At 40.7% G+C, this 15,376-nt stretch overlaps 1 protein-coding gene across 5 annotated transcripts in view; it reads left to right on the top strand.

Annotated features, from left to right (window-relative positions):
* Positions 1–15,376, top strand: part of STS (steroid sulfatase) — a 184,596-nt gene that overhangs the window by 111,914 nt on the left and 57,306 nt on the right. For all 5 annotated transcript variants that reach the window (XM_045000095.1, XM_045000016.1, XM_044999950.1 and 2 more), the window contains 2 exons: positions 3,208–3,345; positions 13,293–13,452. In XM_045000095.1, coding sequence (XP_044856030.1) covers positions 3,208–3,345; positions 13,293–13,452 — 298 coding nt within the window. The remainder of the gene's footprint in view (positions 1–3,207; positions 3,346–13,292; positions 13,453–15,376) is intronic.

Here is a 15,376-nt window from a genome sequence, read left to right as displayed (position 1 = left end):
TTTTATTTTTGTGATACTTAATCTTCAACCACAGCAAAATGTTTTATTTGGAATACTAAAAACTTAGGTTGCTAGAAATAAATTGTTGTCATTTTAGTATTTATTAACCCTGCTGTAATATAATCAACCAAATGCTGACTTTGGTATTACCTTATTATGACCCTGATTAAAAAAGGCCATTGACGCCAATGGGAATGTTTTCATTCACATCAATGGGCTTTGGATGAGGCTCTATATGCAATTTCTTGCCTTTCTGGAATAGATAGAATTTGCAGAGTCTAGTAATGATGTTCAGACTAGGTCATTTTTTATCCAGTCTACTTGCCAATAAATAAATACTTTTTTTTTAAATGGAGTACGTTGGAAAGGGGAGTTTCAGATGAATATTTCCTGTTTTGTCCCAGTTCAGGTAGAAAAATGAATATTGATTGTTCGTGAATGAGAAAAGGAGGCCTAGATCTCGTGCTTCATTTGGTGTGCTTTTAATTATTTCTTTTAACATGATATATTACATGGTAATAATTGTACTTTTTTGTTTCACATGCACATGGTGTCATACTCTGCGGTTCTTAAACTCCTGGGTGAGCCTCCCAAGAGAGGTGTGGGAATGTGTCCAGGGAGGCATGAGGTGTGTCCTGCTTTTTAAAAAAAGAGCTCTGGCTATCAGCCCTGTGTCGCTGGAGCTCATGCAGAAGGACCGTACACATCCAGCAGGCAGAAATAAAGGGAAGAGCCAGAGGCCTGCCACTTGGGCTTGAGCTCTCATCCCCTCCCCCATCCTCCCATTCCCTCCAGAAGGTGGCTCCAGCTGTCATCTCTGGGGTGGCTGCAGCAGCGCAGAAGTAAGGGTGGCAATAGGGCACTAAGGCTGTGGCTACACTTAGCACTTCAAAGCGCTGCCGCGGTAGCGCTGCCGTGGCAGCACTTTGAAGCGCTAAGTGTAGTCAAAGCGCCAGCGCTGGGAGAAAGCTCTCCCAGCGCTGTCCGTACTCCACCTCCCTGTGGGGAATAAGGTACAGCTCTGGGAGCCGCGCTCCCAGCGCTGGGGCTTTGACCACACTGGCGCTTTGCAGCGCCGCAATTTGCAGCGCTGGAGAGGGTGTGTTTTCACACCCTGCTGCAGCGCTGCAAATTTGTAAGTGTAGCCAAGCCCAGAGTCTACTGTGAAAAGTGATCTTGACGAATATCACTTTTCACATTACCACCCTTACTTCTATGTTGCTGGTGGCGTGGCGCTGCCTTCAGATCTGGGTGCCCAGCCAGCAGCCACTGCTCTCTGCCTTGCCTTAACATCTGGGTGTCGGTATATGTAGTTGGGGAGGGGGATGTAAATGAGTACAGACACAAAGAAGGGGGCCCGATCAAATAAGTTTGAGAACCACTGGTCTAGAGGGATCCTAGTTCATTAAGAAAAATAGTTTTCAGATTTTAAATAGAAAAGTGTATTAGAGTAGGTCATCTTGTCTATCCTTCACTTTTTTAAATCATATGTACCCACACAATGTCCAACCTAACTTTCTGACTGCATTACCACCACTTTATCAGCAGACACGACAGTGTTTAGCAAGCACAACCAATGGAAAATTGCCTTTTTCTTTCTTTGGCACTTAGCCTACCTGCTACAACAAGCAAAATGACTTGTCAGATGGAGCTGCATGAGCTGTTAACCAAATCCCCCCACAACCCACCAGCTTTAAAATGTCAGACTTTGTAACAGATTTTCCACAGCTCTGTTGGGAAATTTCAACTCCCACCAAGTTTCAGAATTTATGTAAACAAATTCTCCTATTCTTATATAGCTACTTTTCTCCTATTTTACAAACCAGAACAATAGACACTGCTTATTTAACTGGTTGCATCCCTTTAATTAGAGCCCAGTCATTAAAGTCAGTAGGAAATGAAGGAATTCAGCCCCTTCCAGTAAGTGCTCAGTACATTACAGAACTGTGATTTTACTGAATTGCAGCTTGCAAGGGGATTGGTGAGCAAAAGAATGAGGTAACTGCTTCTAAGCCAGTACAGGTTGATAATGACAGAAAGCCATTATAATCTGAAAACTGTTTAAGTGGCCTCACTCCTGATGAAATGGATTCTGTATTTCTGGGTTCTTGCATCATGCTACTTAACATGGTAGCTGAATGCTTCAGCTGGGGAACCAGTTTTTAGTGGACAGATGAACAAATCAAAATAGCCACCCATATTGTCACCTTTCTTGACTGGTTAAGCAGAGAGGATGAGGAGAAAGGTCATGGAGACTGAATAATCTTTATACTGTATGGATTTTCTGAAGATCTAGGTTAAGACTCATTGGCAGGGCAGTGTTGGGAAGGGTACACTTGTGTTATTTGTGCTGTATCTTTTCCTTGGTCTGTTTCCAGTGACAATAATCCTACATTTCTTTCAGTACAAAAATGTACTTTAGCATTAGGCGCTAATTCTCATTTATACTAAAGCCCCTTTACAAAACTTGAGCAGTGTAAAGGAGTCTTAACATTGGTTTAAATGTAATTTACGGCCATTGCAAGGCCTGTTTACAGTGTCAGAGTAATGTGAAGAGCCCTCTGTATAAATGAAAATTAGGCCCAAAGTATTTTGAAGTCTCACAACATATCCAAGTGGCTCAACTCTTTTTAAATATGTAAATGTACATTTTGAAACTTTTTCTCTAGTTTACTAAGAGTCTATTCTGATCTGCCCAAGAGCATTTTTCCAACTGTGATTGATTGGCAGAGTTAGATAATGAAATTGTGTAGCTTCAAGAGGCACTTCTTCTCTGTACTATTGCTCTTTTAAGAGTCCCTTATTCTAGCACATACGCTAGGTGAGCCATGCCTCTTCTGAAGGCTTCCATGTGTCAAAGCTCTAGTACAATGTTAGCTGTTCTTTGCATACTGTGATTCTTTCAGTTATGATCAACTTTTTCAAACTCCTTGTTATGGGGTCGCTGCTTCTCTGTGGAGCAGCCCTTTCCTCTGATGTGCACAAATCTTCTCGTTTTATACGTCAGGAGGCCCTGCAGCAATCAAGCCACAAACTTGATAGCAGCAAGCTCTGTGTGGTAGCCAGCTAGTGTGCTCTGCATGGTGCCAGTTGATATATATAATAATATTTTTAAGGAAAAACATCTGAAAAATTAATAAGGGCAAAAATGTCTATTTCTTTCAGGTTAAAAGTAAAAGTTTAAATCTTTCTGTTTTGTTTTTTCAGGAAAGATTCTGGATGTGCTAGAGAAATGGAATTTGAATGATAAGACTCTTGTATACTTCACATCTGACCAGGGGGCACATGTTGAAGAAGTCTCTAGCACTGGAGAAGTCCATGGGGGATATAATGGAATTTATAAAGGTGAGTTTCTTGTAATGATTTTTAGAAACGTGTCAAAAATTAGCTACTTACTCTGCACCATTTGTAATATGCTGTAAGCCCAAAATGTTCACATCTGGGTTCCTAACATTAAACTTCTAATGTCCAGAATCCTAAATCCTTATTTTGACACCTAAACATAAATGGCCTGATTGTCAAAAGTGATGAGCATCTGCAGCTCCAGTGACTTTAGTGCGATTTTTTGGGTGTTTAGCACTTCTGAAAATGCTTGTAAATACACCAGTGAGCCATCTAGAAAGAGATATCAGTGCAACAGGCTGAGATACCTGGTTGGGTAGTAGAAGAAAGGGAAGGAGTGAAGAGGTAGGTGTGTGTCATCAGAAATTGTAGCCAAGTGAGTGGGTGAAGTCACACAGAGAAAGGGTGTAGAGAGAGGATGAAGGAGCCAAGGACAGAGTCTAAGGAGACACCCATGGAAAGCAGCAGGGGAGGAAGACCCAGTGAAAGAGATGCTGAAAAATACCAAAGAGATAGGAGGAGAACCAGGACAGGACAGAGTCATGAAAGCCAAAGGAGCACAAGATTTCAAGAGGAGGGTATGATCAGTGGTGTCAAAGGCACGCAAATTGATTCCTTTTCTCACAATACAGCTATTGAGACAATCAATGTGTACTTCAAATTCAAGTAATTCTGTAGCAGCTTGAGACCATCAGTAAGTTTACCTTATTGTAATAAGACCTGCTGTCCATGAGATTATGCTGCTGTAGAGGAGAATAGTGTTTTTAGCATGATAAGGTGAACATCAAAGTAGCAAAAAATCTATCTGAACAGATGATCTTTTTCTTTTTGTTTGTTCAGGTGTCCCTGACTGATGTCACTTGCTGACTCATTTCACTTCAAGCAATAGCGGTGCAAAATATGCAGATGGATTTTGTAACTCATTCAGACAAAGGGGTCATGATATGCACATGATTATAGATGACAAGGTGATTCTGGAAAAGGGGAGAATCAGAAGAGGAAGAAAAGAAAGAGTGGGAGGGAAGAAGAGGATGACTTCCCTTTGATATCACAGTCCCACTCACCAATAAGTAGCAGATGGAGAGGATGGGGGAATATTAGGTGAGGGAGAAGGTAAAGAAGAGGGACAGGGAGAGAGATGTTACCGTTCCACTGCACTGTGAAGTTTTCATTAGTACCAGCTGCTAAAACAGAGCCTGATTTTCAGCGTGGAAGTGGCAGGTACACAGCATCTCTGAAAAGCAGTGAGCTTAGCTTATGTACATTTACATATTTTCAAAAGTGAGCTTAACTTCCATCAAAATAGAAGAGAGATGCCTGGTTCTTGTATGGACAGGTTTAGATAGTCTCACTCTTCCCAGAGAAAATTTTGTGCAAATGGTTCTTTAATTTTTGTTTCCCTTCCTTTCTGGGTGATAGAGGGAGAGAATTGGAAAACCAGTCCCTAAACTTACCAGCTGTAATTTTATAGAGCAGGTAGCACATTGCTTTTGAGTATGATTTCAGAGAAGAAGACTTAGGCCTGGTCTACACTAGGGGGAGGGTTCGATCTAAGGTACGCAACTTCAGCTACGCGAATAGCATAGCTGAAGTCGAAGTACCTTAGTTCGAATTACTTACCCGTCCTCACGGCGCGGGATCGACGTCTGCGGCTCCCCTGTCGACTCCGCCACTGCCGTTCGCGGAGGTGGAGTTCCGGAGTCGATGGGAGCGCGTTCAGAGTTCGATATATCGCGTCTAGATGAGACGTGATATATCGAACTCCGAAAAATCGATTGCTACCTGCTGATATGGCGGGTAGTGAAGACGTACCCTTAGAGGGAGGGAAAAGAGGGTCACAGGAAGTAATAAAAGTGTAGTAGGGCCACCATGTGAGGAAGCTATATAACTTTAATGTGTTTATAAAGTGTGTGAGAAACAATCTCAGATATTAGTAGGGCAAAAATTGCAGCAACCACAGCTATGGAGGTTACAGAATATACAAGGGGTCCTATTGTGCTATAGAGATTGACAGCTGAAAGAAATCTATCATTAACCTGAATTAGAACTATACTAATACTTAGCCCTTATATAGCACTTGCCATATTCAAAGCACCATATGCTTACACATCTGTAGCTGTAGGCATGCCCCAGTGAATTTGGGAAGATCTAAAAATGTTAGTGCTTTAGAATGTCAGACATAAATGGGGGATACAATCTAAGAAAGAAGATTAATAAATCTGGGGAATGTACTTTCCTTTGGAACTTTCATTTAACATAGAGTATGATATTTATACTTATATAACAGTGAAGAATTTGAAACAGATCTTAGTTGAATCAATACGGATCTGATAGCAGCCTAAAGAAGAAAACAGACCCTTTGGGGTATTTTTCAATGGATTATTAAGTGATTTACAGATTCCTCTTAGGTAAGCTGATAAATGCACTAATATATTACGGGTGGGAAGATAAGCAACTTAATAAAAGACATTTATAATAAAACTAAGATGTTTAAAAGATCTCTGCAATCAGTTTAATTTACCCTAACAGATTGAAAATATAGTGGATTATGTTTTATCTTTCACACTCTACTCTAAAGCCCCAAATCAAAAGGCATCTTTTTAACATTAAGATATGTCATGCTTGATTGTTAAAAGCTCATGAAGGGAAATGGACCATTAGACACATAACTAGTTATTTTTATGTGTGAAGACCCTCTTTACATACACAAATTGGGTGTGCAAGATCAGTGCACATTTGCATGACCGACCTTCTGAAAATCAGACCTATTATGTCCTAAACTATCAGGCACTGGATGTTAATATATGTAGAAAATTAACTGGACTAAAAAGCTATCCCTCTTGCTTTTGTGTATGTATATTGGAATTTAGCTCATCTGGTTTAGAGGAATAGAAAGTAATAGGTGTACTCTATGAGAGGGGCATCTCAGTGTCTGTGCTGGGGAATCTCAATAATACGCCTTTCTGTATATGAAAGTGTGAACATTAATCAAACCTCTTGACTCTCTTATCAAAGATGTAGCAGCCTATTCAACAGTAATTGGTTCTGCCCTAAATCAAAAGCTCACAACAGATCTTCACAGTTTGAACTCACTAATTTATCTTGATACACAGCCAGGTCAGTCCCAATAATAAAAGTTAGGGGCTGTTTGGATGGAGTGTTTGGTACCAGCTAGCTAGATTGCAAAAAGGTGACATCACTATTATTATTTCCTGAAACTTTGTGTTCTGATTATAGTGTGATCTCTGAAAAGCTGGATACAATGCAAAATTAAAACCCGACATTGACACTGTAGTTAACCAGCTCTTTGACACTATCAGCAAATAAACAAATCCTGCCTAAATCTTCACTGTCCTCCTCTAACTGTGTTAACCTGAATGTTGTTACATAATGACCTATAAATTTAAGGATTGCCATTAGACTCATGGCCCATCTAGCCCTGTAGCCTCTTTCCAACAGTGGCCAGTACCAGATGTTTCAGAAGAAGATGCAAGAAACCCCACAATAGGCACCTTTCTTTATATCATTTTTGTATTTGGCACCTTTCAATTTCATTGAATGTCCCTTTGTTGTTGTGTTATGAGTCGGATAAAACAGAAGATCTCAATATGCCTTCTGTACACCATTCATGGTTTTGTATACTTTTATCATGTCCTCTCTTGTCTTCTTCATAAAATAAACAATCCCAGACTGTTCAATATCTCATCAGACAAGAGTTTTTCCTACCCCACAATTGCTTAGTTCTTTAGACACCTTTTCTGAGGGACCTGTCAAAGACCTTTTGAAAGTCAAAATGTAGGTGGAATATTTGCTCCCCTCTAATCCTCCAGTACAGTAGCTGAATGTAATGAGAGATTGCATATTTTTGCTAGCAGCTCAGCTACATTGGATTTGTACATTTGGATGTGGTGAGTTACTGTTTTTTTTTAATTATTGATCTCTTCCAGCACCATTTCTCATTCCTCAGTCTCTGAGGCTACCTCATCTTCATTACCAGAAGTGAGTTGGTCAAAGATAGGTATCTTCTCCAACGTGCTCCTCAAAATCTATATTAAATCTCCTAATTTCTCTTTTACTCACTGGCTGCTGTAAATTATGCCCCTGTTTATTGGCTTTCCTAGAGTTAAAATTTCAAATATTGAAAGATATCTGTTTGGTTCAATTAACTTCTTGAACCTTTCCATTTAACCAGGGCAGTTTACTTCTGGACTTCCAGGTTCTGATTTTGTTGTGAGATATGCAGACCTTCTCAGACATTGTTTTCCATTGCCATAAGTAAGGTCTTTACTTACTATACCTTTGACTTTCAGGGCCTTATTAACTACGTCATTTTATTGACAGCTCCTTTCTAAATTCTGTGTTACAGTGTCAATTCTTTGCAGCTTGCCTTTCCCTAAGACGTTTAACATAACTATATTGTGGTCACTGAAACGTACACAGGAAAAGCTTTGCATGGGCTAGCCTATCCAAGCTATCTTGAATCCAGCTAGTTCTTGTAAGAGTAGCAATGAAGACAGCATAGTGTGGCTCTCAGGACAGGTAGTACAAGCCAGATACAGGGCCTGGCTATGTACTTAGCTTGCTAGCCCACTCTCAAGCCAATGCTGCACTGCCTTCACTGCTGGATTCAAGAGAGTTTGGATAAGCTATTCTGTGCACACCTTTTGCTAGGTAGACATACATGCACTAATTTTGGTTGAGCTAGTGCGCTAAAAATAGCAGTGGCACTGCAGTGGCACAGCCAGTGGGATGGGCTAGCTGCCCCGAGTACAATCCCACCGAAAACCCTTGGTGCTTAGGGTGAGTATCCAGCCATACCACAACACATGCCATTGCAGCTACACTTCTATTTTTAGCATGCTAGCTCGAGGAAAGCTAGCATGGGTCTGTCTATCTGAGCCAGAAATTACACCTTTAGCTCGGGTGTAGACATACCCTATGCTGAGAATAGCCTCTCCATTAGTGTGCTCCGGAGCTGTTCCAAGAAGCAATCACTTAAGCTTCATTAGAAATGCTGCAGTGCTTCAGTATAGATTCTCACTACAGCAATGGGAGGGGTTTGCCTGCCGGCATAGTTAATCCGCCTACTCAAGAGGTGGTAGCTTAGTTAATGGAAGAACTCTTCTGTTAACCTAGTACTGTCTATACTGGGGGTTATGTTAGCTCAGGAGTGTGGGTGTTTCACACCCCTGAGCAACGTCTTCTGCAATGTGATGTGCTACAGGGATAAGCTTCTTCATCAGTGTTTCTTAAAACTATTAATTAAGTTTTTTTGTTTGTTTGTTTGTTTTTTGAACTAGCATGCAAATCAATTTGACTGTTTATGGTATTTTTGCTGCAGAATTTAAGTTAATAATAATAGGTGAAAACTGACCTTATCAAAGTCAGTGGTAGTTTTTCCATTAACTTCAGTGGGCCAGGACTTCATCCCCTGTCTCTAATTTATTCTACTATTGTACATCTGGAATGATCAAACCATCCTGAAATTCCAAATAGAATACACTACCCTGAGCAATAAGGCTATTTGTTTGAGAAGAGGATCAGCTTTGAGACAGTTTGCATTCACCATCTATGTTTGTCAATTCTTCTTGTATGAGAACCGAGACAATTCAAGTTAAAAAACAGAACAAAAACCAAAACCAAAAAAATAAACCAACACTTGAGAGAACACTGAAAATAGATAAAACAGAGGAGTTAGCAGATGGTCTTGCCATTAAAAATGGTGTTCTGTTTGAAGACCAGAAATAGCAACACATTTTTATCCTAGATATTCAGAAACAAGAGTCCACTACAGGTGAGCAAAGTAATTCATTTCTGCTTATTCTCTCTTCATTCAAAAGAATAAATAGGCTGAGGGAGGCCACTTCCTGATGTGCATGAGTAGGAAGAAAAGTTTACCCTGATTAAACGCCAGTGAGAGAGAGAGAGATGATTTCAACAGTTTTGATCATTCTGTGAGAACCAAGCCCAAATATTAAGTCTGTGCAACAGAATCACAGAATGTCCTAATTCATCTTACATACAAACTCTATCCCAAAATACTTTACAAAGTCAAACAATAGCAGTCAATGTGAATTAGAGGTTTATGCAAGAGAGACAAATATAAGTTTTCAATGGAAATGGAAATTTGGGATCTCTGTAGGTGACAACACAGAGTCGTAGCTGTACTTTCTCTGCACCTACAGTTTTTTTCTGAGGAAAAGGGGAATATCAGCTATTAAACATAAGGCTTAAGGCCATAGTCACTCAGAAAGTGTAAACATCAATGCATAAAAATACAACCTGAGTTGTTGTTGTTCATCTTTTAAAAACACTTTTAAAGAACTTTAAGAGAGAAAATATGTCTCTGTGTGAGAATGCATATTGCTGCCTAGGTGCTGCCAGCATATGCACTCATGGGCTGCTCCTCCTCCTCTTTTGTAGTACTGCCAACCTCAAGTATTCAAAAATCATGAGTCAGGCCCTAAAATATCATGAGTTTTATTTTTAAATAATACGTTTGGGTTCTTTTCATTTGCCTCCTGGTTTCTGAGCCTTTAGGGTGCTTTGCATTTTCAAGCTTTTCTTTGCAATCCTTAGGGCTGGAAACTTATCTTTTTAAAAGGAAAGCTGAAATTCTCCTGCGGTTTCTCAACTGAAGCAGCTGGAGTTTTGAGAAAATATCAGATATCACAAGGTTTGTGATCATATTATGAGAGTTGGCAATGCTTCTGTTGTCACTGGACACAGCTAGATCTATATAGCAGAATAAATTCTGCTACATTAGCATCTAGTTCCCATGTTGTAGCCGCCCATTACTCTGGTTCAGTGGTCTATTCTCAACCTCCATAGGACTTAAACAGCTTGTCTGTTTCCTGAAAGCAAAATGGTGGTTGTGTCTGGGCAGAGACAAGTGAGGAAGTAGCCTGGCTGCGATGCAGGGATGTTGTCTGTTCTTTTCTGTGTTTTCTTATACTGCACTTATCAGCATAGTATCTAAGTGCCTTCTGTCAGTGAATTAAGTAATGTGACTACACATATGTCACTTGTTCTTTGTTCCCCCATTGCTATGTGATTATGAGAAGGAAACACCAAAGAAATGCACCTTGAAATTGGAGCAGAAAGCAGTGAGGTTTGTGATGGTCCTTAGTTCCAGGAATGTACATTCCCCAGTCTTGGACCAGCCCCCAGAGAAAGTTCTGTCTCCTGTACAGATGAGCTTTATTGTTATCGTTGAGAGTTCCATTGTGGCAGAGGTATGTAGTTGTCAAGCACAGTCTTTGTCCCAAAGCTTTAGATGGTCTTGTTATCCTAGTCACTGCCCATGAAGTACATTGAAGATAAGAACTGAGACCTTGAACACGATTGGATAATCTGTGGAAAGCCGGTATAGAGAACGGTGGACAAGTCTGATGTGCTTATGGAAGCCTGTGTTGCTGAGGAGACAAGCTTCAGAGTTCTCAATTAGTCAGCGACTACTCTTAGACTATGGATTGCATTGACCAATTGTGGCTGTGTATTGTCAACCAATAGAGACTGCACTGTGGCTGCAAACTCATAAAAATACTTTCCTTTGCCAACAAATATCACTTCTGGTTTGCTTGAGTTCAGCTTCATCCAGCTGTTCTTCATCCAAGAGCTAATCTCATCCAAGCACTGGACCCTCTTGGTGGTAGTGTTCATATGCATGTTAAAGGCATTTGAGTACATGTTGTTTGATCAGTTCACCAGTGGTAGCATGTAGATGTTGAAAAGGACTGGGGAAAGAGTTGATCCTTGTGGAACCCTACAAGCATCAGGCAGCAATTCTGCCCCATTTGCTTCTTGGGCTCCTTTTCATATACTGAGAGGCAAAGTACCTCTTCCCTGGGTGGGTGAACAGCAGATTTCTCAGCAGCTTTTCAACTTAATAGTTCACAAGAACAGAGGAAGAAAATTTATCTTCTTCATCCTACTTGCCCCAGCTGTCTTCAGAAGTATTTCTTTTCAGTAGGTCTACTCTTTTTCTTCCTCTGACACACTTGCCTCATTGCTTCCTCTGGCCACTCTGATTCTACACATTGCTTCTGCTGCACATGTCATTCTGCACATGTCATTCTGCACATGTCATTCTCTCTGCTTTGGAAGAAGGAGAGTAGAGTTCCAGGTCCTCCTTCCATCCTTTATAATTTTTCATTGATATTTATCTTTTCAGAGCAAGTCAGGCAGGGCCGGCTTTAGGGTGATTCCCCCGATTCCCGGGAATCGGGCCCTGTGCCTAAGAGGGCCCCACAGCGTCCGGAAGAGGGACCCCGCACCCTCCGCCAAAGTGCCGCCAGAAACAGCGGCAAGCAATTGCTGCCACTATCTTCAGTGGCAGCTCAATCGCTGCCTGTCTTCGGCGGCATTTCAGTGGCAGCTCTTTCGAATCGGGCCCCGCACATCTTAAAGCCGGCCCTGAAGTCAGGATACCACTAGTCTCAGATCAATGATTCTCATCATGATATCTGAAGTGGTGGGAATAATGCCCTGAGAAATAAGTACACAAACCCCAGCAAGGCAATTTGCCTTAGAGAATGTTGAAGTTACAAGGCCATAAAGCTGTCACTAGTGTTCACAGAACAGCAGATGGTATCCAGGAACTGATTGTGAATCTAGATGAAAATACATGAAGTGCTTCCCTTTCGTGAAAATAATCATGATATTCTGACTAATTGCCCGCTAAGCCCATGCAAAGGCCCTGTAGGATCCTCAAACTGTTATGAGATCTGGAGACCCCTTTTCATGAGTGAGCCCCTGGTTACCACCTTGGTCTGAAATTCTAATGTCCTTGTGGAAGTTGGTGCATCTCAGAAAGATCGGTGCAATAGAAAGCAGGAGGCCAAACTTCAGAAAACATCAATTTATCATCATAATAGACAATTCTAGTGGTGAGTGTATCTATAATCCCCTGACCGGGGGCTATGCCATTCACATCAATGAATGCATCCAAAATATTAATCTTGTTTATACACTTAGCTACACTGGATTTCAGTAAACACACTTTATTCTGAGGACATGGGTTGATCTGCCTGCTCCCAATCAACACCCACCAAATCACTCCTGAAAACCCATGTCATTTGAGAACTTTGCCACTGACTTCAATAAGAGCAGGACTGATAAACTCTTTTGGTCAGGAACTTTTTCCAAGTTCATATATTCATTTTTAAAACACTTTGGAGCACTGTGCCTATCTAAGCAATTAATTACAATATTTGATACCTTTTCCATATGGATTTGTGTCAATCACATCTCATTAAGTAATGGATAGGTATGTTGTCTGTATAATAAATATGTGCTGGACTTTCACTTTAGAAAGAGAGGACTGGATGACTGGGACAGTGATGGATGTCATGGAATCTAAGAGAGGGAAATATGGGTTTGTAAATTGTGTGTTGAATGCACTCAATCTGATCATTTGGATGATAGAATTATAATTGTTGTCACCTAAAAAAAAGATCTTCAGGACATCCAGAAAGTATTTGAAATCATTGAACATCTTCCTGATGTGTTTAATGTCAGAATTCAATACCAAAATCTTTTTCCCCCTCTATGAATCCGACAGCAGCAATTATAATAAAATGCTGCAAAACTTTTATGGGTGTTTATGCTTCAGACCTATACAAATCTATACTTTGACTTCTGGTTTGAATTCGTTCTGCACATGCCTTTGTGCCACATGAACCAGGCAAAATTTTTATGAGGCATTATTTTTTTCCTTCCAGCTGTTCTTGCATTTCCGCTGTAAATATATATGTAAATATATATATATATCAGACATATATATATATATATATGGAAAAATCAGCTGAGTAAAGGAATAGTACATTTAGTGCAAATAAAATAACCAGTTTGCAAGGGTGGCATGCAAAGAGGAATCAAAATAATGGTGTTTAAATGGCATTTCTGAAGGAGAAATTACTTTCTGCTAAAAGCCATGTTCACTCTTTCAGGTGGAAAGGCTACAAACTGGGAAGGAGGTATTCGTGTGCCAGGTCTTCTTCGCTGGCCAGGAGTGGTACAGGCGGGTGTCCATATTGATGAGCCTACAAGTAACATGGATATATTCCCTACAGTTGTTAAACTTGCAGGGATACCATTACCCAAAGACAGGTATGGTATACAGTTTCTTGTATTCTACACAGTATTTTTCATGGACACTTTCTTCTCTTTGCTAGCTTTTATGTCTGTATTTAGTGGGAGAGAAGCATGGAAAAAGTCTGGATTTGAAATATCATTATTTTTCCATTGTTTACAATAGTAAAGTGACTTTTTCATAGCACTGTTATGGTATATTTTCTAGCCATGTTGTGCATGAAGACAACAAAATCTTTTGGAGTGCCTTTTCTGAACGAGTTCATATAATCAATTTCCATCTCTTCTTGGGTGATCCCTTGGCGAGTCCTAGTTCCAGCTTCTCAACAACCCTATCCTGCACCACTCATATCAATGGGTGCTTTGTCCATGGAGGTAGTGTGACCTCCTTTGTAAAGTGCTTTGAGATCTATGGATGGACAGTTCTGTAAAGAGCTAGGTACCGTTCAATGAGTGCAGGATCAGGTTCCATGTTCTAGATCATCCTCCTACTCTTTGCCTTTAAACCCTCACCTCCCTTATCCTTTACAAAACATTTTGAAAAATTGTACAAAATAATGAGTAGCTCTGTAAGAAACAGTCCTCTTCCTGCAGTTTTATTGTGTGAGACCAATGAGGCATTCAAAGAAATTAAATGGATCAGCAGAATTTTTAGAACAGTTAAAAGGAAATAGTCCTTATGCAGAGTATTGCAAATATATGAAGGTCACTGCTATGAAGCACATTCTGATCTGAGTGAAGTCACTGTAATGCATTGACCCTTATGGAGTTACACTGGTTTTACACTAGTAGAAGCGTCCTCTAAGGCAGGGGTTCCCAAACTTGGTTCACGGCTTGTTCAGGGTAAGTCCCCAGCGGGCTGCGAGACGCTTTGTTACCTGAGTGTCTGCACGTACCGCTGCTCGCAGCTCCCAGTGGCCAATGAGAGCTGCGGGAAGTTGTTGGAAAAGCTGTTTATTGGAGAATACCCCTTACCTGTCTCCACCCAGGCTAAAAAATGATTTACTTTACCAAGGATAAGCTGAGGATCAAAGGGGGATGCTAAACTTTACAGGAACCCAGGCCTTGAAAAGGGAGTGGGGTTGGGTGAGCTAAGGGGGCTGCCCAGAGAGTGTCAATGAGAGCTGACAGGCACGCAAGGAGACACACAGAGATGAAGAAAGCATGTTGCAAGCACGACAGTCTGCATCTCCCAGCCAGAGGTAGGGGTTAAGTGGGATGAGGAGAATTTACACAAAGAAAGAAAGATTAAGGGTTAGGTAAGGGAAAATATATATATGTAGACCTTCACTATTTTTACCCTTTGCTCAGTGTGCTATGTACCTATGAGTGAAAGAATAAATAATACTTTGTTTTGAAGAAGCTGTTTTCAAGTCATTGATCAGCCACTGTATCAGGCTCCCACTGGAAAAGCTTACGGGTGCCAAATTCAATTGGGCCTGGCAGGTTAACACTGTTGGAAGACAGAGAGGCTGCAGGCCAGAGATCCAGTCTAAGGGTTATTGGACCATGTGGTTCTACCCAGAGTGAGGTGCAGGAAGCAAAGCCTGTCACTTGAGAGAGATAGAAAGGGGTCCTAAGTCTTAACTTGCCCAATAACTGTAACACAAGGTATTGTGAAAGATATGAAAACAGAAATTAAAATATCTTATGTGAAAGTCTCCCACCAGCCTGTAACTTCTCTGTGATCCAGTTGCCACTAATGCTGTCCTTGGTCAAGAGATGAAAGAACTAATACCCTGGCTGTCACTTCTAGGGCACATTAGACTTCAAGGCTGCTAAATATTTTGCTCATCCAACTCTTTAATGTTGAAAACAGTATGTTCTAATTTCCCTTCTTGGTCACGAGAGGTAGATTTAATTAGTTTGTGTTCGAGCCTTTCTTTTGATCAGTTCATAGGTGCTAATATACAGTTCCAAAGCTGCTGTGTCCTTTCCTAAA

Source organism: Mauremys mutica, chromosome 1 (genome assembly GCF_020497125.1).
Source record: "Mauremys mutica isolate MM-2020 ecotype Southern chromosome 1, ASM2049712v1, whole genome shotgun sequence".
Lineage (NCBI taxonomy): Eukaryota > Metazoa > Chordata > Testudines > Geoemydidae > Mauremys > Mauremys mutica.
The sequence above is the reverse complement of the archived record's forward strand: the minus strand, read 5'-3'. Positions and strand labels throughout refer to the sequence as shown.